The following is a 26,618-nucleotide window of genomic DNA, read 5'->3' on the forward strand; positions in this document are numbered from 1 at the left end:
CCCAAAGAGACATGGATGTTGACATCAAAGGTTCCCCAACCACAGACAGAGGGTAATAACTCACCCTACAGGAAATCTCCTCATGAACAAACCTCACCCACTCATTTAAAGCTTCCAGGCAGCTCTTGAGGCCCTCAGTATGAGCAGGCAATCAAGCATGAAGACGTCTGAGAAAAGCCTGAAAAGAATTTTTTAATGTGATGAAAACAGAAAGTGTACAGGAAGAATAACAGCAAAGCTCTCAATGTCTTCAGAGACGCCATGGATTCTTATCTCAATGCACTCATAAAATCAGAATTGGAAACTTTTTTAAATTTTTTTTGGAAAATAAAAAAGAGCTATTGGAAGAAAAATAAAAGCCCACTTAAAATATCAACACAATGCCTAAAAATCAATTCTTATTCTGTTTGAGTTACCATAGCAAAATAGCTGAGACTAATATATAAAAAACAAAATTTATTCCCCATGGTCCTGGAGATGGAAATGCCCAAGATCAAGGCAGCAATAGATTCAGGTCTGGAGAAGGCTATTGTCTGCTTCTAAGATGGGACCTTCATGCAGTATTCTCCAGAGGGGAAAGAGTCTGTGTCCTCATGTGGCAGAAGATACACAGGCAAGAAGTGATGAATTTCCTCAATTAAGCCCTTTTATAAAGGCATCAAATCCCATTCATGAGAGGTTATCACATAATCACTCCTTAAAGACTCCACTCCTTAATACCACATTGGCCATAAAATTTCAACTGAATTTTGGTGGGGAAACATTCAAACCAGTGAACTGAGTTCAAAAAGAAGATTCTAAGATGGGGTAGAGAGAGAAGATGGGAGGGGAGAGGAGGGGGGATAGTAGGGGATAGGAAAGGTAGCAGAATACAACAATTACTAATTGGGCATTATGTAAAATTGTGGATGTGTAACCGACGTGATTCTGCAATCTGCATTTGGGGTAAAATTGGGAGTTCATAACCCACTTCAATCTAATGTATGAAATATGATATGTCAAGAGCTTTGTAATGTTGTGAACAACCAATAAAAAAAAATTAAAAATAAATAAATAAATAAATAATAAAAGCAAAAGCAGGAAAGATAAAAAAAAAAAAAAGAAGATTCTACAGGTATCCAGAAAAACACAAAGATTATGCATCTGGATAAATTCAGGTTTCTCAAAAGAAACTTAGGAAAATAGAAAACAAGAGAGCAATGTTTTCAAAATTCTGACTAAAAAAAATATATCCAACCTAAGTTATAAGCCAAATATGAGTGAGGACATTTTTTAGGCTTGCAAGTTCTCCAAAAAATTTACCTCCTACACATCTATCCTTAAGAAGCTACTAGAGGGAGGATATACTCCACCTAAAGGATGAGTAAACCAAGAAAAAAGAAGATTGTAACCAGGAAAAAGGAGATCCATACAGGGAAGAAGCAGAGAAAATCCCCAGGATGTTGGTTAAGAAAGGTTGTTAGCTAGTTACAAAGCAGCTCAGACAACTCCGGGAAAGAATTTTTCTAGAAGATGAAGTTGATCAGATAGCTGGTATGAATAACCATACTGAGCCATGTAGAAGCTGGAAGTCAGTTTAGGGTTAAATAGTGATAAGTGTTAGTGGTCATAGAAAACAAAGCAAGTAACACAAAATGAGGAAACAAAAAAGCAAGACAATTAGAATGCAAGGAAACACAAGCAGTCCAGGAAATAAAAAGTTAATAGTGATTTTCCACATAGCTCTACTCTATTCAGAAAACAGAAGTATTAACAATATAAATACTAACTGTTGATCTAACCAAATTTATGATGCTGTATTGGGAGGATAAGGCAATGACGAATTCACAGAGCTTTGGTGGTGGTGAGAATACAGAAAAGAGAGCTAAATCTTTATCTCACAAAATAAGAAAAACATATACATGAATATTATTTAGAGATAGGGACATACATATCTAAGACTCAGGTAATGAATTTGAATGTGGTTACCTTAGGGAGGGGAACTGAGAGAAGGAGGCTGAGGACTGTAATTTTTGGTATTTGTCCTTGTAGAAATAGTTGATTCCTTAAATTATAAGACTGATGAAATTAACACTTTTTTTAAAAAGCAATATTTCTGAATTAAATACCTTACTTTTCTAGAAACACTGCAGATTAATGAGATGTTTATAATACATTATTAGCCTGTTAGAGAGAGGAATAAAAAGCTTATTTATACTTCTGATGTTCTTAGTTTAATGTTCCTAATATAATTATATTAACATTACATCAGCTAAATTTAAATAATAACATGTATAACCCTAGAAATTTCTCATTCACCCTCATAAAACATCTTTCCTACTTTGTTATGATTCTACTTAACAATTCCTTCTGGCTTTTGTCTTCCAAATTTTTTTTATTTTTCCATGGTATATACCTGTACTCCCAGTTAATCAGGAGACTGAAGAAGGAGGATTACAAGTTCCAGGCCAGTCTCAGCAACTTAGCAAGACCCTGTGTCAAAATAAAAAATTAGGAGGATCGGGATATAGCTCAGTGGTAAAGTGCCCCTGGCTTCAATCTCCAGTACAAAAAATATATATATTTTTATGATTTTTATGACTTGAATGCAGTTTGAACCAGCCCAGTAAATCTTTTGTAAAATCCAGGTATAAAATGCATTTGGCAAACTAAATAGAAAAGAAGACAACCATTGGGTAGAGAATAGCAACCAATATTATCTCAGTTAATCTATTCTGATTTTTTTTCTCAATTCATTGTATTTTTAGGCACCTACTATCACTGTGCATTGTGATAGTGTCAGCAGGCATTCCTTGAGTACTCACCATGTGCTACACTCTAATTGCTTTACCTCTCTCTGTCATTTAATCATTGCAGCTAACCCTCCAAAGTAAATGCTAGTATTATCCCCAATTTGCAGACAAGGAAAATTAGGTATAAAGAGATTATGTTTCCTTAATTCCTTAGGGAGTGGCTAAGCAGAAAATCAAACCCAGAACCCATACTGTGAATCAGCGTTCAGGGTTACCTCCCACTGGCCAGTGAGGCACTATGAAGGAAACAAAAAAAAAAAAAACAAGGAAAAAAGGGAAGAGGATTAACTTTATTGAGCATTTTACTATGGTCCAGCAAGTTTGTCATTGTATTTAATTACCATGACAATGTAATGAATGACTGTTACTTCATTATACTTGTGAAGGAGGTTTGGGAACTTGTTCAAGGTCACAGAATTAAGCTTTAAACCCTCCAGAAACATTTCTTTATACTGGGGGGTTTCCACAAACACAGAAGGAACTGGCAAAAGATGATGTCAAATCTGTGGTAGAAATAAAACAGAAAGATCTCCAAGGAAAGTGTGTTCAGTACAAACGAGATGCTGGTGGGACTTCCTGGAGGGAAAAAGAGTTTGTGACCTAAGGCCTTTGGGACTGACAAAAAGCATTTCCAGTCACCTTGTTTTATAGGAATTTCAGAGCCTATGTGTAGAAAATGCATGTGGGTGATAGAGCAGAATATGGAACATGAAGAAGGAGGTTGTTCTGTTAAGTTAAAGTGAAGGGTGGCCGTGCTAGCTATTGGAAAATGAAGAGAGGAAAGGGAAGAAAAGTGAAATTCCCTGGGAGAAGATTTTGAAATATGACAGGTTCAAAGCTTTCGTAGCCCAGACTCTGCTGACCTACTCTTACACACTTTCAAAAATTAGATGCTGCCACTTGCTTTGTATATGTAAAATTTATATACATGTATATATTGTATATATACATTTTTTTTCAGAGGTATAGATGAGATGTCGGCTAAGGATCCTTGCCAGGCTCTGTAGATCAGTAACATGTTTTCTCAATCCGGGGAAGTATTGCTACTGCTTAGCACTTGGGATAAAGCCAACTATGATGTTCAGCAAATATGGGTTTCATCTACTTGAAAATGATTGCCTTCACATCTTGTGACATCTTCATGGACTCTGCAATGAAAATAAATTATAATCCCTTTGAGTGGGAGAAACTAAATTAGAAAGAAAAACGATTAGAAACAGAAGGCAGCTTGATACTTGAGATGCCAGATTTGTTCAACATGTGATTCCAAAGCTGTGGATAAGTTCTTCTGGCCCTTTTCCCAATTAACAACCTTTAGCTTACTTAAAAGCCAAAATCCATGACTCAAAAGAGCGTGCTAGAAAGAAATTTTTGACAGATAAAATTAGCTATTCCTGGCAACATTAAATAACGTATACATACACCCATGTACCTTTTTCTGGAATGAAGCTCAAAATACACCAAGATCTAACTTAAATGGCTCTCTAGGGCTCTGAAACTCAAGTATAATAGCTAAGATTTATCAAATGCTTACTATGTGCCAGGCATGAGCATTTAATACTCCAACATTATGAGATAATACTATTCTCACATAGTCTTATTTTAAAATTGATGCAATTGAGTCCAGGGAAAACCAAATAACTTCCTCAAGGTCACACAGGTAAAAAACTATAGAGCCTAGATTGAAACTCAGTCAGACTCCACAACATTCTAAATAGTGTTTACTCTCAAGGAATTTAAGGCCTAATACTGGTTTTAGAAAATACTGGATTCAGTGTGGGAAGTGCACACAGTAAGAGTGCTAAGGACATATATAGGAAGAACATCTAACTTTACCTTTGCCTGTTATGAAAGCCATTATAAAAGGGATAACTAAACTAAGAAAGAAGCAGGTCACCAAATCCAGAGATAAAAGAGAGCTTAGTACTATGAGTTCATAGAAGGAGGAGACTAATGACAATGGAGAGCCATTTTGAAAGGTTTTAAATTAAGGATAGATGCACCTGACCAGATATGCATTTCTAAAACTCTTTTTGGTCACTTGGAAAGTAAGTTTTAAGTGCAGGAAGACCACCGAAGAACTCTCTGGGTTCACTCCCCAGCACCACATTGAAAAAAAAGGAATAACTATCCCATTGTTTTATGGTAGGAAGAGACAAATCTACTAAACTACATATTAAATTTAGATTTCTTTTATATTGTAACTTGTTTATTTTTTCTATTAATGTATCTTAGAATATTTTTAATAGCAGTAAATTTAAGTTTGGATTCATATTAAAGAATGTAAGAATGTAATACCAGCAACTCGGGAGGCTGAGGCAGGAGGATCACAAATTCAAAGCCAGCCTCAGCAACTTAGTGAGGCCCTAGGCAACTTAGGGAAATGTTGTCTCAAAATAAAAAATAAAAAGGGCTGGGGATTTAGCTCAGTAGTAAAGTGCCCCTGGGGTTAAATTCTCATTACCCTCCCCCCCCAAAGTAGGATCTCCCCTATAGCCTGAGAAATTTATTGAATTGTAATTTTAGTCACACTAAATTTGTTTTAAACTGCAAAGATTGCCAGATAAGGATTACAAAGAATTTTTTTTCAAAGGGTGGATTCTCACCTTTTAAAGTTAGTTTAATTTGAATCTGGGCATGGTGGCATACACCTCTACTCCCAGTTACCTAGGAAGCTAAGGAAGGAGGATCACTTGAGATCAGGGGTTCAGGATCAGCTGGAACAACATAATGAGATTCTGTCTCTTAAAAACATTTAAAATAAAATTACTTTTATTCCTATCTAGTGATTACTTAACATTCTATCATCAGCCAATCAATCGAGCAAGTATTTACCCAGTTCCTATTATATTATCATAATTTGCCAAGGTAGGAAACAAAACAGGCTAACATAATATTTTTTAATTGTTATTAGTTATTGATGGACCTTTATTCATTTATTTATTTATATATGGTGCTGAGAATCGAACCCAGTACCTCACACATGCTAGGCAAGCACGCTACTACTGAGCCACAGCCCTAGCCCCTAACATTATAATCTTAATTAAAATGCACGCCTTTGCTGGGAGCAGTGGTGCATGCCTGTAATCCCAGCACCTCAGGAGGCTGAGGCAGGAGGAGTGAGGGACTAAGCAACTTGGCGAGACTGTTTTCAAATAAATTACAAAATTGGGCTGGGGATGTGGCTCAGTGGTCAAGTGCCACTGGGAAAGAAAGAAAGAGAGAGAGAGGGAGGGAGGGAGAGAAAGAGAGAGAAAAAGAAAAGAAAAGGAGAGGGAGGGAGGGAGGGAACACCTTTGTATGCACAGAGGAAAAAAGACGAAATAAGCAAAATTCATAACTGTTATTATGTGAGCAATGTGATAAGAAGTGATTGCCATTTTTAATTTTAATTTAATATATTTCCCAAATTTTCTTGTCTTTTTTTAAATACCTTTATTTATTTTTACTTGGTGCTGAGGATTGAACCCAGGGCCTCGCACATGCTAGATGAGCGCTCTACCACTGAGCCACAACCCCAGCCCTTCCAAATTTTCTACTATAGACACATCTTATTTTTTAATACCATAAAAGATATATGTTATTTATATCCTTAAGGAGCATATCTTATAACTGGAGAGAGGAAAAAACAGTAACACGCAGTGGGGCTGGGCTGAGGTTGTGGCTCAGCGGTAGAACACTCGCCTAGAACATGTGAGGCCCTGGATTCAATCCTCAGCTCCAATCACATAAAAATAATAAAGATATTGTTTTTTTTAAAGTAACATGCAGGAAACAAAACAATTGAGGGCAAAACTGTATGGTTATTGACAATAAGCTCAGAAAATTGTTCAGAGCAGGAGAAGTCAGGAAAATTGAGAGAAGAAACTTAACAACCATAATAAAAATAAAAGATCAAAATTAGGGTTAAATTTTTCTGGGGGAAAATTACCTCTTTCCCTAGTGATTTTTGGGGTTTTCTATTGACCATGAATGCCAATCTGCAATGTGAGCAGGGTTTCAGTTTTAAATGTGGATAACTGGGGCTGGGGATATAGCTCCATGGTAGAGTGCTTGCCTATCATGTAGGAGGCCCTGGTTTTCATCCCTAGAATTCCAAACACTGCCTCCCAGCAAAAATGATTCAACTTCACATAAATAATAAATAGGCTTTATACATCACACTTCAAATGTAGAAAATAATAAAAATTAATCTCTAGGTTGCTTTTTAAAATAGCATTTGGGGCATTATTTGAATGTTTCTTCTGCAATTCTTGATTACAGAACTTCTTATGTTGTGAAAATAAAAAAAAAAAATTTCCACTATATTCCTGTTTAGATAAGGAAAATGTAACAAAATTAGCTGCACTTAAATAAACAAAGGAATCTAATCATTCTTGTAGCACAAATAGTCACTTAAAAGCATAGATATACTATGAAAGTATAGAAATATATATTTCATTAGTTTTAGGATGCCATTGATTATAAAGCTCAAAATTATTTTTGACTAAAAGAAAAAAATGCTGCCAAATGAACCATTGCACATCATCAATTGTAAGATGAATCCTAATAAATTGTAGAAAATATGCATTTTTAAAATCATTGAAATAGTATATATTTGTTGTGACCATTTGGTAAGTATCTGCTACATCCACAAATGAGGCTAGGTGCATGACTTTGTTCAACATTCTATCCATGACCAACAAAAAAAATTTTTAATAAACCCTTGAGTGAACGAATGAATGAATGTGTATATCTAACACCCCAAATGATATGATAAATCAGAATATACATTTTTAAGTCATCATTATCTGCTAATTAAAAATCTAAAGTAACAGTATTATTGTCTGACATTTATTTTGAAGTGACACATCTATCTCTTGGAAAGAATCCTGGATATGATTAAATTCTGATAAATAAGAACCACCCACCTCTATGTAAAATAGGTGAAGCTTGATTTGTAAAGCCCAAGTGAGTAATCTTATGTGTTTAATATAACAAGTAAATTGTGTGAGGAGGGAAAACTGTTATCACCTCCTACTCTTCTCTGTTTTTAAAATACAGCCAACTTCACAGACTCTTACCTATGAGAAAAGAAGTTTTATCCTCTTATAGAATTTTGTAATGGAAATGCTATTCTGCTCATGCACTGTTTATTTCTGCTATAGTAAAAGTATTTAATAGAAAAAAGAAGCAATATCTTCATCCATTTACATGCAGGACATATAGTAATTATTGAATGGAATTCTTATACATTTGCCTTTCCAAAAATTCTGTTTATTCGTCAAGAGAATTAACACTGTTCACTCCTGGTGTTATTTGATAGTCTGTTTTCTCCTCTGTCCTTCTGCCATCTCTATCTCACTCCTTAATCCTCTGAATCACTATCACCACCAAACCATTGCCAAGTCCTGAAGCAAAGTGGCTCAGAGGACTGACTGGACCAGACTAAAATAAATATATGGTTGTCTTTATGTTTGTACAGAATGCCCCTAAATTAAAGAAAGGCTTGAATCATCTAGGTGATTTTCTGTGAAATTGTATATATGAGTTGATATTCTGGAATCCTAGACAGCCATTGGCCCAGGCTAGAAAAATCCACATGTACTTACCTATATCATAATCTTACCTGAAAAACAAAATGTTGACAAACATGTAATATAATTTTTAGTTTTAAAAAACATGTTTGGGCTATAAGTAAGTCTGTTAAGAGAACATGATAGAAGGTAATAATTGTTGGAGGGAGATATATTGCTTGTCCTCAAGAAGTTTTTGTTTAGTGAGGAAGGTAAGACTTATTGGTAAATACAAATATGATACTAAGGTAATTATGAGACCACATCTTGAGAATCAGATAAGGTGCCAAGAGAAACCACAAAAAGGGTTATATTAATTCTGACTGAAAGCATCAAGGAATGTTGATGGAAAAGATGGCATTTTAACTGGACCTTGAAAGTATGTGTAAGGGTATATAATATAGGCATATTCAGAATCTACTTTAAAATAAACTTTTCTCTCTATTTCAGTGGAGCTGAGTTATATATTCAACCACAACGTGCTATTTGTAAGAAATACATACACACATACAAATATATGGAAAGATGAGTATATTTAATACAGGTGGGAAATTATTAGTAAATGTAAAAATTGAATCATACACAAAACCTTTGCAGGATGATGAACTCCACTATTGGATGTTTAGAAGCACCCCTGACCTCTACCCAATAGATCTCAGTAACATTCTTCCAGATGTGAAAACCAAGAATGTCTGTTAATATTGTCATGGGTGGGAGGGGACAAAATAGCCTTTAGTTAAGCAACTCTGGTATATGAAACCATAACACACAAGTGATTCTTTCCCTCTTCTCTGCAAGTGGATAAGAATTCACTTCATGACCTCAATTGTTTTTTAGGTTCCTTCGTCAGTGGCCTTTTTCTTCCTCTCTCTTCCTCTCAGAGACAGAGGCTCACTGTGTTGCCCAAGCTGGTCTTGAACTCACCAGCTCAAGTGATCCTTCCACCTCAGCCTCCTGAGTGTCTGGGCCTACTGGCCAGAGCCACCACACCCAGCTAGTTCTTAACTTCCTTGGGTCAAGAAAGTCTTTGAAAATCTGTTGAAAGCTGTTGAGTCATACCTCAGAAAAACAGGCATGCTTGCATGGTGTTGACTAGGGAATTTACACTGAGGAGTACTGTTTCCAGGAGCCGAAAGATGAGTCATATTCTGTATTTTCAATATGGGTAACTGACAGTGTCCAGAAGGTCCATATTTTGAAGCCTCTTCTTCATTTACCTCAAAACATTGAAACTCAGGTGATAATCCTTCCTTTGATGTTCATCTTAATCATGTATTAGTTTTTGCAAGATTTATCCCAGCATGTACTTACCCACAGAAGACAACACACTGATGAGGTAGAATAGATCTGACTGCCCCTCACCCTTGAGTCTTGATTCTTGTCTAGTCCAGCTTATTCCCTCCCTGATTGTCCAGGTGCATGAGAAAAAATAAAGAACCAGAGGGGCCACCTGAACACTTGACTTTGTGAAATAGGTACACAGAACATGTACCTAAATCTACGAGTAAATTATGAACACTCTAACCATCACCCACTGAGTACTCCTAAATACTTTCTAGAAATCCAAAGTCTTATTAATACACAAAACCAATCACGCCTCCTCTCCTCCCCGCCCCCCACACCCCATGAGAGCACCTGTGCTAGACTGTGGATCGTGGATTCACACAACCTAGGAATCAAGGTCAGCCCTCCCAGCTGGTGCTGCTCTCCGGAAAAGAATACCACAGGGGCTGCCCCGCCCCTGACCTCGCCACCCGCCTTAGTAATTGGGGGGTGAGTGAAGATCTGGGTGGCCCCTGTGTGACAGCCAGTAACACACTCAGCCCTCCAGGTTCGGGAAAGGGAAAGAACGCGGCAGGGAAAGGATTCCTTTCCCGGTAGGGTCCGTGGGGAAAGGCCGCAGTCCTTGTGTCCTTCCTTTTGACCAAGGTGTCTCTGTTGCTCCATAAATAAAACGTCTCACCGACTTCTGTCTGTGCTATAAAGGCTGCGGAGCGGCTGTCCCCGGGCATTCCGGGCGGAGCGCAGGAGCGAACAGGTGAGTTCACCGCTGAAGACTACCTCACTCCGCCCCGCCCTCGCACAACTAGGGGCAGCTGCGGGCGGGCAGGGGGCAGTACAGCCTTCTTTCTGAGAAGCTGAGAGTAAGGGGGTTAGAAAACAAGACGTGGGGTCCTCCTCCTCTACCCCGCAGGAGAGCTGGGACCTATCGCTGGAATTTGCCTGCAGCGTAGGCAACCTCTGGACATCAGGAGCACATCTTGGGGGTCCCACGCCCTGCTTGGTGCACCCCTCCCACTACGTGCCTGGAACAGTGCCCTGGGTCTGGTACAGGAAGGGAGGGCGCTTTTCCCCTGGCAAGCTCTTGAGGCCCCTGTCCGAAGGGTGGTTTGTAGAGATTTCAGGACGCGGACAGCGCCCCAGCTGCCCGAGGCGGCGACTTGTTCCAAATCTGGAAGCCCTCAGAATAAGGATCCCTATCTTCAGACTGGGGCAGTCCCCGACAGTAGGTGCAGGCCACGGGACACGAAGGTGCTCAGGTGCCCCACTCCAGGTTGGCCGTGTGTGCCGTGGAACTGCGTGTCGCTGGCGCGGAGGGCTGCAGGACGCAGACCAGGCTCGCCACGGTCAGCCACAACAGGTGGCGCCCAGAGGCAGCTAACAGATGCTAACAGCCTGTTTCTTGCTCTTCAACTCCGATTGTCCTCCCTTGCCGCTTCTCCTCCCTCTTGGTTGTCCTCGGGTTCGCAGGTCATGGCAGCGCCGGGCAGCAGATCGGATCCGCCGCAGCTACCAGAGTACAGCTGCAGCTACGTGGTGTCGCGGCCGGTCTACAACGAGCTCGCCTTCCAGCAACAGCACGAGCGGCGCCTGCAGGAGCGCAGGACTCTGCGGGAGAGCCTGGCCAAGAGCTGCAGGTAGTTGGCCAGAGGCGTGGAGAGAAGTGGAGCGGGGCGTCTGGGTGTGCGGGGTGGAGGGCTCCCGCCCTACCCGCAGCACTGCCGGGCGCTTCTCTGAGAGACTTGATTCTGAGTCTCACCACCACAATGTCACCTTTCCTTGTCCGACGGTGGCTCCATCAGTCTCCCGCCAGGAATCACTGTAACTCTTGCCTGGGGAAACTCGCCTTCCGAGGGAGTGGATTCCCGGAGCCCCATCTCTTTTTTCTTGATGAAACCTGGAGCGTACCTTGAGGTACTGTGGGTCTCTGTGTTGCCTTCTTTTGAAGGAAGCATGAGGAAAGAAGGGAAGAAAACGGCTCATTTAAAGGAAATGGTGGATAAACCCACCACCAGGCCAGGAGTCCTTGAAACCCTCAAGAGAATGGGGCTTGATATCATTTAGTTAGAGACCTGGATAAAAGAAAACAGCTCCAAGTGGTGTACTCCAATTATTTCACCAGGAGACGGGGGGGACCCCTACAGAGAACCACCTTGTCTCTAAGCCCAAATGTGCCACACAGAATTAGAAAATCCAAACATGAAGAACTTAGAAAACAGTCAACTAATTGCAAATTTCTTTTCTTTTTTTTTTTACCCTTTTATTATGCAACACTTAAATTATATGGAAAGGTATAATAATCCCCCCTGCAAAGTTTTTACTCATCACCTTAGCTTCAACAATGACCAACTTAGTTAATCTTATTTTACCTACAACCATTCCCTTACCCCTCCAATATTTTGAAGGAAATCCCACGTAGTATCTTTTTCAGTTACAGTTCTACCCTGACATCCATAGGAGATTGGCTCCAGGAATCTGGAAGATACCAAAATCTAAGGATGCTCAAGTCTCTTATATAAAATGGCTATAATATATATAAATTACTTGTTATACCAACATATGTAAATGCTGTGTAAATGGTTGTTATAGTGTGCTACTTAGGAAGTAAGAATCTACATATGTTCAATATAGACACAATTTTTCCCCCTGATTTTTGATCTGTGGTTGACTCAGAATGCATGGAAAAGGAGGGCCCACTGTATATATCTTTTAGTATGTACCTCTAAGAACTATTTAAAAATATAACCACAAGCCAGGTGTGGTGTCCCAGTCCAGTAATCCCAGAGACTTGGGAGTCTGACACAGGAAGATCACAAGTTTGAGGTCAGCTTCAGTAATTTAGGAAGGCCCTGTCCGGGTTTGGCTTGCGCCCCTCTGGGTTCATTCCCCAGAACGAAAAAAAAAATGCATAAAATTATATATAAAATATATATGTATAACTTATACATAATGTATAAAATATATATATATTCTTTCTATATATCCACATATTGTTATCTACCTAAAACCAATTCCTTAACATAAAAACATTGGCTCAGCATTAAACATTTCCAATTGTTTCATAAATGTCATAATTTTTAAAAACACAATTTTCTATTATGAGTCAAATGTTTACCTATTATTGTTGATATTTTTCCTCTTATGTGTGTAGGTTGTTGAATTTAAAGTTGCTACAAGGTATACATTTATTATGTTAAGGTTTTCTTAACTGATTCCAAGCTTGTATTGCCAAAATATTCAGTGTGTTTATTTTTTGTTTAAAGAAAAGAAGGCGGTACCTAGGTTAGAAGTCTAAAAATTAATCTCCACTTAGAGACTCCACATTGATCCCTCTTTGACTGGACCAGAAAATGGGTTCTTGTGTAGGGATATTTTCTCACAGGATTAAAAAGGTGGAGGAGAGGAGGGGACATTTAATCCTGTGTTTCCTAGTACAGTGCACTTAAAAGGATAGCTACAATTCTTGGCAAAATCGTGGTAGCTCTCCAGTGCTAGTATTTTCCATAAATTATTTTTCTAAATGGTTATAAACATCAGAGGAGTTCATTCTATAATTCTAGGGTTTATAATTGGTTATGACTGAAATTGAATTGGAAATCCAGCTTTCTCGTTTTTTGACAGTTGTTCAAGAAAGAGAGCTTTTGGTGTGCTAAAGTCTCTCTTGCCCATCTTGGACTGGCTCCCCAAATACCGAATCAAGGAATGGCTGCTCAGTGATATCATTTCAGGAGTTAGTACTGGACTTGTGGGTACACTGCAAGGTAAGATGTTGGTGGGCTGGGTCTCAAGTAGTAGAGAGATGCTGTCTCCTGCTGTAGTGCACAATGGCCTGGCCCCACTCCTTGTACCATGGCTCTGTACCAAATGCTTACTCCCTCTTCAAGGCCTATATCTTTCCTCTAGAGTCCCTCAGTGGGAAGATTCACCTCTTTTCTCCTCTTCCATTGAGTTCTTTTCCTGGGAAATGCTATAGCTTCTCTAGTTGTGTGGCTCCAACTTAGAGGCATATACCAAACAGTGGCTTTCCACATTTATAAACCACAACATTTTAAAATATTTATTTATTTTTTTTAGTTGTAGTTGGACACAATATCTTTATTTTGTTTATTTATTTTTATGTGGTACTGAGGATCAAACCCAGGTCCTCACATGTGCTAGGTGAGCACTCTACCACTGAGCCACAATCCCAGCCCCTATAAACCACAACTTATAGTAATAAATATGCATTATATCACAATCTATACAAACGTCATTAAATTTTTGTGAAATAATGTTTATTCTCACTGTATTAATACCTTCTAATATGTCCTATTCTAGTCTGGTTTTTAAAAATTATTATTTTAGCTCATTAAATTATTATACATTTTACACATGGATGTTCACCTGTAGTGTGAAACTGGTTTAAAGGAAATTAAAAACAAAGTGTCTTAGCTTGGACATACATGAGTATTCCACCCCTCTTTTATCCATCCTCTTATTTTAATCTTCTGGGAAAATGTTCCAACACAGGTGAGATTTTTTTTTGTTTTATTTTGGAACTTGATTTATTCCATAATATTTCCATAAGCATTTTAGAAATCTGTTGCATAGTTTGTGTGTAACAGTATAGATATTCTCCTCTGCCCCTCATCCTCACAATCTTGTTTCAGCACTACTGGCACCACCACCCTGTCCAATCCCTCAAAGCCTCCAAGTCATGGAAAAGAAGTCTCATTATTTATTATAATTTTATGGATCACCTAGGATGTACACTGACAAGAATAAGATGTGCCACCTGTTTTCAAGGGGTTCATAGTTTAGTGAAGAAGTGGAGGCTCACAATTTAGTGTGCTAAAGGCTGTGGCAGAGGCAACATTGCCTGCTAATGGGGTGCCACCGAGGAGCCCACAACCCAATCTAGGGATTGGGAATGGCTTCCTGGAACTTGAGTTCTCAAAGCTGTTTCCCTGAAGGTTAAGTCTGAGTCTCAGCTGATGGGAAGTAGTGGAGGGTATGGCTGTAGAAAGGTGGCTTGAAAACAGACTTCTTTGAAGTTAGTAATACATGGTAAACAATATTGTATTGAGTTAAAATTTGGTTATGGAGCACTCCAGATTATTCAGAGCAGGCCAGGTAGATTCCCACAGGGGAGAATGTTCTGTTGGTCCCAATGTGGGGTCTCACTCCCAAAGCCATAGGAGGGAGAACAGAATGGGGCATTGCTCTATGCAGCTGGCTCTAATGACTGTGACAAAGCAACATCCAGTGCTCCTGGGAACAGGAACCATGCATGTCTAGTTCATGTTTGCTTAGCAGCTGGTTAGCAGTTCATGTTTGCCTAGCATAGAAATTGGTACATAATAGATGGCCCTATAAATATTTAGTGAAGAGGATTGAATTGTTCATAACTAATTGTCTTTATATATGAAAATAGTAGTTCAAGCTCCAGGTCTCCTGAGTTTTCATAGACAAGTATTTAGTCTATGGATTAATTTTATTTAGTATGTATTAGAAACTATACAAAGGACTTTGCCTAGTTATCTCATTTAATCCTCACACCAACCCTGCAAGGTAGGTACTATTATCATCTCCTTTTACAATAGATGAGAAATCTATTAAATCTTCCCCAAGTTCAGGGAGCTGCAAATGGTAGAGCTGAATTTGAATTCAGAGTCTAATTTCTAAGATCTTAACTTGTACATTGTATGTTCTTTACTTTATATGTGGTTTTTCCAGAAACATTATCTTTATAAGATAACTTTCCGGGAGGGTAGTCTGGCTCATTCATATATTTGTTTATTATTAATTTGTTTAATCAATATTTGTAGACTAATTCTGTATGCCAGGTATTGAGCCATGAGATTCAGTGATTTATTAACAGGTACGGGTACTGACCTCATGGAGCTTATTTCTAGTGGTAGTTCTGGGAATTAAATAATTAAGTATATAAATAAAAAATATTTTATAGATTGTGACAACCATTGTGGTGGAGTTGAAATGCCAAAAATAGGAATTAATTTGGGAGGAAAGGTCTATTTTAGATACAATGGTCAAAAAAGGCCAAGTTGAAGAAGTAGAATTATAGACAGAGACCAGAAGAAGAGAAGGAGGCAGCCAGGTGCTGAGCAGGAGGAAGAGGGCACCAGGTAAAGATGCAAAATCTGTGAAGGCAAAAAGTGCTTAGTCTTTTCCAGGGCCTGGGCTAGATCTGGGAGGAGCAGGAAAAATTCTGGTTTAGGTGGAGTACAGCTAGGGAGGGTGGGTAATGATGAGATAAGGTTAGGAAGGCCAGGGTTTAGGGCCAGGCAAGAGGGTCATTCACTCCCAGGGAGCCTCTTTAAATATTGTGTCCTAGGCTCCTCACTTGCTTCACCCCAAACCCAGCCCTTAGGATAGGTGATTCGGCTTGAACCAGATCAAGCAGAACATGGTGAGATCTGCAACATCTGAAGTATTTTTTTTGCAGCAAGAACTCACCAGTATAACTGATAAGTGCATATAAAAACTACAGACAACTCCTTGGTTGTTGACTTGTGCAACTGGGTGGATGGTTATGTCATTTATTAAAATGGCAAAGATTGCCAGGAGCAGTGGCTCGTGCCTATAATCCCTGCGGCTCAGGAGGCTGAGGCCAAAGAATGGCAAATTCAAAGCTAGCCTCAGTGAACATGAGTTGCTGTCTCTAAATAAAATCTAATGTATGAAATATGATATGTCAAGAGCTTTGTAATGTTTGAACAACCAATAAAAAAAAAGAAAAAAAAATACAAAATAGGGCTGGGGTATGTGGCTCAGTGGTTGAGTGCCCCAGAGTTCAATCCTCAGTACAGAAAATAAACAAACAAACAAAAAGGCAAAGACTGAGCCAGGCTTGGTGGTCATCCCAGCTACTCAGGAGAATCACAACTTCAACGCCAGTCTTGGCAACTTAGGGAGATTCTGATTCAGTAAAATTTTAAAAAGGGCTGGGGATGTAGCGCAGTCGTTGAATACATACCAATACATACAAAAACTGGCTGTGAAGCAGGTTTGGAATGACAAACCAAGGGTTTCCTTTTGGATGGTCTAGGTTTGAGATGCACATGAGACATCTAAATAGAGATTCCAAACAGAAGTTGGAACTCTTACAAGTATAAAGATCAAAGTTGAGGCCTGGACTGAATGTGACATTACTTTAGAGGTGATATTTAAAGGAACAGGTGTCAGGACAGGCTGGGAATGTAGCTTAGTGGTAAAACACTTATGTAGCATGCACAAGGCCCTGGGTTCACTCCCTGGTACCTTAAAAAGAAGGCGGTGAGGGGGGGGGGAATTAAAGGAATGGAAATGTCTGCAATTACTTAGGAAAGAAGGGCAGATGGGGAGAAGAGGGCTGGTGTACTTAGAGGTCAGGAAAATGAGAAGGGATAACAAACCACTTGAGGAAGTTGGACTCAGAAAGCTGGAGAAAAAGATACAATCAAAGGAATGAGGAACCAGAAGGAAAGAGAAAAGTTTAAAACAAAAAAGGATAAAGCTTCCCATGGAAATTCAGGACTGCTTTTAGCAAGTTTTGCTGTGAATTGGAGGGAGATAAAGGATACAGGTGGAGTGAAGGACAGATCTGCATTCCTTTTAATACAAGAGCTACTAGAATTTATTTGTGAATTGGAAGGAATAACCTCATAGAAAGAAGGAGATCTGTGATTCAAGAAGTAAAGGAGAAATTTCTAGAAGCAAATTCATGAGAAGGAGGCAAATATGGATAGGTTGCTGGACAGAAGTGGGAATATTACTCTTTAAGGACAAGGAGGAGATTTCCTCCGTTTCAAAGGAAGATAGTTGGTTCAAAGTGTACAGATTCAGAGAGGCTTGAAATTCTGATGAAAAGAACCTGGGAGCATCTCTCCTGGATTCCATGTTTTCAATGAAAAGGTAAGATGTGCCTCTTCTACTCTGGTGAAGAGAGAAATGGTCTTATTGAGGAAAGTAGGGGAGGTTTTAGAAGTTGTCTGAGAGAAAAGCACAATTCCTGAGGAATTGGCTCTCCAGGCAGTACCACATCCCAAGCACCTGTTTCAAATTAAACATCAGCCTTCAGCTTGCAGAATAATTTCTCAATAATTAGCAAACTGCAGAAGATGACCCATTATCAGTTGCTTACTTTTTTTTTCCTTCCTGATGAAGGATAACTGCATCCAAAGGGCTTCTTTCTGTATTGAATCTGAAAGGTGGAACAAAAGAAAAGCAGTCTTTTCCATTCCAAACCATGGAGGTAATGTGTAGAAAGATATCCATGTTTCAACAGGGAAAGTGGCTGGATGAGAGAAGCAGAACTACCTACTCTAGAAGACAACATAAGAATACCTGCCAGGCCCTGAGTTCAGGATGTGTTTTGAGATGAATATAAAAGCACCTAAATGTCAGGAAAATGTTCTTCCTGTGTGATAAGGATTCCAGAAGACAGTGTGGACTGCCCTGCGGTGGCCAAGAATAGCAATTCCAGTTTGGCCAGGCCAGGCCAGCAGCCAGCAGGCTCCCCACACTCAGTCCCTGATGGCTGCCCATACCACCACCTCACCACCTCTGTGTCCTGAGTGGTCTGACTTCTTGGCTCACCTCCCATGGTTTGGCAGAGGTAGCAGAGGCCATTCAGCCTGACTACAGAGGCGCACCTCACTCCCACCTTCGCTTCTACTATTGGATTATTTGTTTTTAGGTTGTTACGATTTTGAGTTCTGGATAGTAATCCTCTGTCAGAAGAATAGTTGGCAAAGTTGTTTGCCCATTCGTAGGTTCTCTTTTACTCTGTAGATTGTTTCCTTTGCAATGAAGAAGTTTTTAATTTGATGTAATCTCCATTTGTCAGTTCTTGCTTTTGTTACCTGAGCTATTGGAGTTCTATTCAGGAAATCATTCCTGTGCCAATATCTTTAAATGTTTCCTGTAAGTTTTCTTCTAGCAGTTTCAAAGTTTCAGGTCTTACATTGAGGTCTCTTTGGTCCATTATGATTTGATTTTTGTACAAGTTGATAGATAAAGGTCAAGTTTCAATCTTCTACATGTGGATATCCACTTTCCCCAGTACCATTTCCTTGTAGAGATCTTTTGCCTCTTTGGTTAAGTTTACTACTCTTTGGGTTTTTGTTTTTCTTTTGAGGCTATTGTAAATCAGACTGCTTTCCTGTTTCTCAGTGAGTTCATTATTGGAATATAGAAAAGATACTGATTTTTTAATGTTGATTTTGCATTCTGCTTCTTTGCTGAATTTGTTCATTAGTTCTTCTGGGGGTGTTCTTCATTGGAAGAGAACTTGCCTAACACTGAGTTCAATGAGTTCAATCCCCAATACCACAAAAAACAAATTTTAAAAACCCACCTTTGTTTCATTGATTCTTTGTATTGTTCTTTTAGTCTCTTTTCATTTATTTCTGCCTGATCTATACTATTTTTCCCTTCTAGTTTTGGGTTTAGTTTTCCCTTGTTTTTCTAAGACTTTGAGATATATCATTAGGTTATTATTTGAGATTTCTCTCTCTCTCTTTCTCTCTCTCTCTCTCTCTCTCTTTAATGTAGGCAATCATAGATATAAACTTCATTACTAGTACTGCTTTCACTGTACCATAGTTTCTGGTAGATTGAGTTTCCATTTTCATTTTATTCTAGGAATTTTTAATTCTACCCCTCCCCAAGTTCTTCAATAACCTACTGTTCATTCAAAGTGTATTATTCGTGTGTTTGTATAATTTCTGAAGTTTGTCTTGCTGTTGATTTATAGTTGCATTCCATTATCATCTGATAATATGCAAGAAGTTATTCCAATTTTTAAAAAAATATTATGACTTATTTTATGTTCTAATATCTAATCTATTCTAGGAAAAGTTCCATGTGCTTATGAAAAGAATGTGTATCCCACAGCTATTGGATGGGATATTCTATAGATATCTCTTAATTCCATTTGATCCGTAACTCAATGTTTCTTTGTTGATTTTTTTCTTTTTCTTTTATTAATCTGGATGTTCTGTTGATGATGTGAAGTTTTGAAGTCACCAACTATTATTTCATTGTGGCCTATCTCTCCCTTTATGTCTAGTAGTTTTTGTTTTATAACATTGGATTCTCTGATTCAGCATATATCGCTATATATTTATAATCATTTTATCTTCTTGATACATCATTCCATGATCTCCTGGACTTTTGAGTTTCTACAGAGAAATTAATTCTGATGGGTCTGTCTTTAAATGTGACTTTATGCTTCTCTTTTGCAGCTTTTAATATTATTTATTTGTTTTGTACTTTGTTTAACTACATCTTATGGAGACATTCTTTTCTGGTTATATCTATCTGGGGTTCTTCTGACAGAGGATTAATATCCAGGATTCAAAAAGCTTAGGAATAAACAAAGGTGGCAGAGTGAATGGCCTCTGCTGCCTCTTCTGGACCATGGGAGGTGAGCCAAGAAATAAGTAGTGTATACTGGTGCAGGAAGAAGCTATATAATCACAAATATCTATTGTGGGGAAAGCGGTGGGCAGTCCCCTCACAATGTACTGCTCGTGATTCTACTTAGTGTGACTTAGCTCCCAAGTGAAATCACACATAGCTGCTTATTCCCCTGGACTCTTATAGCTGGCTCTCCAAACCAGTTTTGAAGGGGAAACTTTTGTGTGCATGCACACACTCCTAGAGATTTAACCCAGGTGAAATGGGCAAGTGCTAGATGCTTCTTTTGGGGCATGGGTACTGAGGATTGAACTCGGAGGTACTTGACCACTGAGCCACATCCCCAGCCCTATTTTGCATTTTATTTGGAGACAGGGTCTCACTGAGTTGCTTAGCACCTTGCTTTTGCTGAGGATGGCTTTGAACTTGTCATCCTCCTGTCCCAACCTCCTGAGCTCTGGGATTATAGGCATGCACCATCAGGTCCAGCTGTGCTATGTGCTTCTAATATGCAATTTTGGACCCACCTTTGCTATCTACTTTCTATCTTTGACATTTACTTATTTAATAAACGTAGAAATTTGTTTCTTGTAGTTCTTGAGGGTAAGAAGTCTAACATGAGGGCCCCTGTAGTTTCTGGTGAGGGACCACTGTGTCCTCACATAGTGGGAGGACTTGCCTTTTGGGTATTTCCAAATGTTTAGTAGCACCTGCTTTAGCAGTTGATGCCACCATCCTACACATCATAGGACCAACAAAGAGATTTCATAATTTAAATTAATGGCTTAGGTTTCTTTACAAACTGAATACTTTAAAAAGTAGTACCAAGTTCCTTTGTAATAAAGATGATTGCAATATACTTGAGTAGCAGGTGTTTCTAAACAGATATTGAAAAAGTCCTCATTTTTTCCAGGCATACTAAAAACTACAGAGGTTGTGGCTCAGTGGTAGAGCACTCACCTAGCATGTGCAAGGCACTGGGTTCAATTCTCAGCACCACATAATAAATAAATTAATTAAATAAAAGTTATTGTGTCCAACTACAAATATATATATATATGTATATTTAAACTACAGAGCCCAGTTTAGGGAAATGGAACGCTTTGAGAAGAACTTGAAGAATGTCCATTAGAAACAGGTTGTGCTGTAATTCCCTCCTCTTTCCTTTATTGTCTTCCTTTTGAGGAGTCATTTTTTTATTCTAAATCCATGTTCCTGGAACTATTGGTTGTTGTAACTCCTTATTGTAATTTTTCTATTAAAACGATTACACCAATTATACATATTTTTCTAGAATGCAAATTCCACAAGGCAGAGACCTCAGTAGTACCATACCTGATATGTGTATAATCAATGGTTGTTGAATGAATGAATACTTATGTAGAAAACTAGAAAATATATATAAGGAACATGAAAAAAATCACTTCTATAAACTGGAAGTCTTTTCTGATCCTACCATATAACCCATTCATATGTTATGATATTCATATGTTAGTAACTATTGTACTAAACACAAAAATGCATATCTATATAAGAGTATACAAAATGCCCGGGACTAATAAGCACCAGATTCAGGATAATGTTTACCTTTTGAGGATGGAGGGAGAAAAGGGAATGTGATTGAGGAAGAGGATACAGAGAGGTTCAGTGGTACTGTCAATAACATTTCTTAAGCTAGATTATAGATATATGAGTGTTTTAATATTCATTATCTTTTTGCATATCTGAATTTATATTAAAATATATATTTTAAACAAATAATTTAATAAGAGTGGGAACATGCCTTCACTATCAGTTTTTAATCTTTATTTTTCTCACTTTATAAAAAAATTTACTTCACAGTTTTCCATGTCCTGCTATACATCACATCAATTACATCTCATGGAATTACATGCATTCCCCCCTGCCCACCCCACCCCCCAAATCAACAACTTAGAAATACCATGGATGAAGTATAATTTAACTAGCCATTTCCTATTTGAAGATATTCATTCAGAAAATAGTTTGAGTGCCTGTTGGCCAGATCATTTGGATTGGGTTGCTATTACTGTTAAAAAAAAATTGTATAGTCCTTTACTAACAACTCAGGGTCAAAAGACTTGACTTTCTCTTGTTGAGACTGAAGGGTGGGGAGGTACTATGGATTAAGCTATACTGACTGCCTAAGTATTTAACCAAGAAAAAGAATGTGTCATGATCCTCTTCCAACCCTCTTATACACTGAAATGTTGATTTCTCTATAGCTTAACATTTGTGGGCCCACAGGCTGCTGGCATAGCCTACTGGTGGAGTTGTTTTCCCTTACCAGGATACAGTTATCTTGCCTGCTGCTAAGTACAATTGTCTTTTTTTTTTTTTTTTTTTTTTTTTTTTGGTCTTGCTTTGTATCTAACATCTGCTCCCCAAAATGAAAAGAGAAGGGTAAATGCAACAGTGACTGAACATGGAGGGACAGTGAATGAACTCAGACAAAATTGTCCACATGCAAAAACTGGTCTGATCCTTCACTAAATATACTAAGATTTTTTTTCTTAATTTTTTTTTTAGTTGTAGATGCCTTTATTTGATTTATTTATTTTCATGTGGTGCTGAGGACTGAACCCAGTGCCTCACATGTGCTAGGCAAGTGTTCTTCCACTGAGCTACAACCCCAGCCCTGAATTTACTAAGTTCTTAGTCAATATCTGACTTGATATGATCAGTCAATGATGGAAATACTGATCAAGTCTGTTCATTTGAGCAGATAAGGCACATAGATGAAATCATTATTCTGATTTAAATCGTATGCTGCATGGTAGCCTAGGCACAGTCTATATGCAAGATAAAGAAACCACTCAGGACAGGCTGATGTTTTGAACCCATAAATTGAGAGTATCAATGAAAAGTCTTACACATCTAAATATACTGTATCTTTTGTTTGTGAATTTATCACTTTGAATGTAATTTCAGGAATGGCATATGCTCTGCTGGCTGCAGTTCCCATTGGATATGGCCTCTACTCTGCTTTTTTTCCTATCCTGACATACTTCATCTTTGGAACATCAAGACACATTTCAGTTGGTAAATTTTTTTTTTAATAATGGACACAATACCTTTATTTTATTTATTTATCTTTATATGGTGCTGAGGATCAAACCCAGTGCCTCCTCATACTTGCTAAGCAAGAACTCTACCACTGAGTTACAACCACAGCCCCTCAGTTGGTAAATATAAGCATATTTTATAATTGTCTTCATTCATGTTCAAAGTGTTTAGCTATATTATATGCATCAGTCTTCTTTATCTTTGTTAATACTTTCCAAGGAAATCAGGCTTTGATGCTTTGTCTACTCTTCCTAGTCAATGATATTAGTTAATTGTATACATACCTTTTTAAAATTAAGAGGATAAATTTGAAAGACTGAAAAATCCTGCCTTTAGACCTTAGTATGTTTTGATTTTAAAAATGTAATAAATTTGACTCTATATTTAGATATTGTTCTCCCAAATATAAAATGACAGGGTAACAAATCTTCGCAAGGTCTTTGAATCAGTATTTTACTAGATTAACTTAGCATTTATTAAATTATACTCATCAAATACATATTCATTAAATTAAAGAGCATACTGATTTTTAAGTTACTAAAATTGGAAGACTAGCAAAATCTTGCCAAAAAATGTAGAAACCAAGCTTGATTTTTCTTCTTGGCAAGGCTCATAAAAGGTTTTCCTGCCATTTCTAAAATTTAAGTTCTCTTTTGTTAGAATGTTCTAGTAAATGAATGTTTTAATGCTATTTCCTGCAAATTTGACATTTACACTAAAGATAGTTTTGTTCCTGTATCCATCTGTTGGCTAGACATGTCTACCTGGATGATCCTCTTGAAACAAATATAACCATCTACTCTACCCACCACCCATGTCCCTGTGCTTAGTTGTATCTCTCCCATTATCTAGTTCATTACCTTGTCTGGAGGATTCCAGAAAGAGGTTATTAAATGAAAGAACTTTCTCATCTTGGAGATCCATCAGTGTCAAATGCAAGGAACATTTTAAAAAAAAAAGAGTTTATTTTTTCCTCAGTGTTCTCTACATTTAGACATTCCAGTTTACTGGGTTTGGGTACTGAGTTCTCCCAACAACAAATCCCTTTGTTGGTCAAATAATAGGATCATCTTGGGTATAAATATCAGTAGTGAATGGAACACTTCCTGGAAGAAATCAGTTTTTTTCTCCCACATTTTTAATGGGTGTATTGTAGTTGCACACAATGGAGGGATTTGTTGTTACATATTGGTACATGCACACAATGTAATAATATAATTTGGCCAATATCATTTTCCAGTACTTCCCATGTTCCTCCCCTTCTTCCTCCCACTAGTTCCTTTCTCTAGTCTACTGATCTCCCTTTGATTTTAATTAGATCCCCACTCCAACTTTCTTCTCCTTTTTCTTCTCTAGCTTCCACATATAAGAGAAAACACAACCCTTGAGAAATCAGAGCTTTTTTAAACTTACAATTTAACAGACTGGCATTTGACATGAAAAAATAATTTATCTTGCAAAGACAGAAAGAGAAACTACATACTTCCTTTGCAAATTTGGACCCTGTGATATTGATCAAGGCACTTGGATTCAGAGATCAGGATACTGGACACATGAGGAAGTTAATATTATTTTATGGATTAACAATTAGGTAGAACAAGTAAGAATTCAATTTATATGATGCCTTTGTCTGGAAAGCTTTAATTGACAACTCCCACCCCAACTTTCATCCCCCATGTACAAGAGGATCACACACAGAATTAGCTAAACACCTTTCCTATGTATTCACAAAGCATCCTGAATGGGTATCATGATCACTTACTGACATGTGTGGTGGCCATTTCTGGATCATGAATGACTTGAGATATCTACTTCTCAACTTCTTTTGTGAATAAGCAATATTTTCCTAGCCACAGCTAATTATTTCATACATTTTTATAATCCTACATAGACGTGTTGAGTCTAAATATTTGTGATTAATAACTGATTAATGATAAGAGACTTTTTCCCCAGGACCTTTCCCTGTGGTCAGTTTAATGGTGGGATCTGTTGTTCTAAGTATGGCCCCCGATGAACAATTTCTCATGTCCAGCAATAATGGAAGTACCTTGAATACTACCATGCTAGATACAACAGCCAGAGATACTGCAAGAGTAATGATTGCAAGCACCCTTACCCTTTTGGTTGGAATCATACAGGTAATGGTCATACAAGTAAAATATAGATTGGTGTGATTCTCTCTCTCTTTTTTTTTATAATCTTTTTTAGTTGTAGTTGACACAATACCTTTATTTCATTTATTTAATTATTTGTGATGCTGAGGATCAAACCCAAGGCCTCGCACATGTTAGAAAAGCACTCTACTGCTGAGCCACAACCCCAGCCGCCCCCTCTCTCTCTCTCTTTTTTTTTAAAATAATTGTTTCATTTATTTATTTTTATGAAGTGTTAAGGATCCAGCCCAGTGCCTCACACATGCTAGTCAAGCACTCTGCCACTAAGCCCCAGCCCCAACTCCATTATGTGATTCTTATTTGCAATAAGTAACTTCAAAACATGTGAACATAAAGATTCATCTAAAAGGAAAACAAAGTAATTTCCGGGACCCAAAAGTTATTTTCCAAATACATTGTCTTAGCCAGATGTTGAAATAGTTTGCAAGACCTCAGTTATTAAGATTTACTTACTATCAAAAGTAGAGATAGAAGGGGGGAAAAAAAGCAGATGAAAATGCCTGATTCAGTTGAGGATGAGAGAAAGAAAGTATATATACTGGTGAGCGGAGCCATGGGACCTGGAAGTCACAGAAAAAATCTACATGATGTTTGCTTTTCTTAGTACATACACAGAAATACTTTGAGGTTTATATTTCAAGGTGTTTTGATTGATATTAAACTTAATTTATCAATATTTCCAGAAAACTGGTTCTTTTCTCAGACTTTTTTATATATATATATATATATATACTGGGGAATTAACTCAGGGGTGCTTAACCACTGAGCCATATCCCCAACACTTTTGTTTTAAAAAAATTTTTGAGACAGTGTCTAGCTAAGTTTTATAGGGTCTTGTTAAGTTGCTGAGGTTGGCCCTGAACTTAATGATTCTCCTCCTGCCTCAGCCTCCTGAGTTGCTGAGATTATAGGTGTGTGCCACAAACCTAGCTTCTCAGGAAAACATTTTAACTTTTTACTCTCTTCTCATCCTAGCTGGTATTTGGAGGTTTGCAGATTGGATTCATAGTGAGGTACTTGGCAGATCCATTGGTTGGAGGATTTACAACAGCTGCTGCCTTCCAGGTACTGGTCTCGCAGCTAAAGATTGTCCTCAACGTTTCAACCCAAAACTATAACGGAGTTCTCTCCATTATCTATGTAAGTGCTGCTTTTTATTTTGGGGATGGGTCACTGTTTTTTCTCCATTTAACTTGAGCCTGGATAACCTGTTTTCCATACATACTTATTTATTTGTATGTGGTGCTGAGGATCAATCCCAGTGCCTCATACATATGAGGCAAGCACTCTACCACTGAGCCACAATCCTAGTCCTCATATATACTTTTGTA

The 26,618-nt window shown here is 38.1% G+C and overlaps 1 protein-coding gene across 1 annotated transcript in view; it reads left to right on the forward strand.

Moving 5' to 3' along the window:
• The first annotated feature begins 10,187 nt into the window (after window positions 1-10,187).
• Window positions 10,188-26,618, forward strand: part of Slc26a4 (solute carrier family 26 member 4) — a 55,214-nt gene continuing 38,783 nt past the window's right edge. The window contains exons 1-6 of the mRNA XM_078040247.1: window positions 10,188-10,385; window positions 11,099-11,265; window positions 13,250-13,389; window positions 22,979-23,089; window positions 25,067-25,251; window positions 26,263-26,427. Coding sequence (XP_077896373.1) covers window positions 11,102-11,265; window positions 13,250-13,389; window positions 22,979-23,089; window positions 25,067-25,251; window positions 26,263-26,427 — 765 coding nt within the window. The 5' untranslated portion in view covers window positions 10,188-10,385; window positions 11,099-11,101. The remainder of the gene's footprint in view (window positions 10,386-11,098; window positions 11,266-13,249; window positions 13,390-22,978; window positions 23,090-25,066; window positions 25,252-26,262; window positions 26,428-26,618) is intronic.

The sequence above is a fragment of the Ictidomys tridecemlineatus genome, chromosome 2 (assembly GCF_052094955.1).
Source record: "Ictidomys tridecemlineatus isolate mIctTri1 chromosome 2, mIctTri1.hap1, whole genome shotgun sequence".
NCBI lineage: Eukaryota > Metazoa > Chordata > Mammalia > Rodentia > Sciuridae > Ictidomys > Ictidomys tridecemlineatus.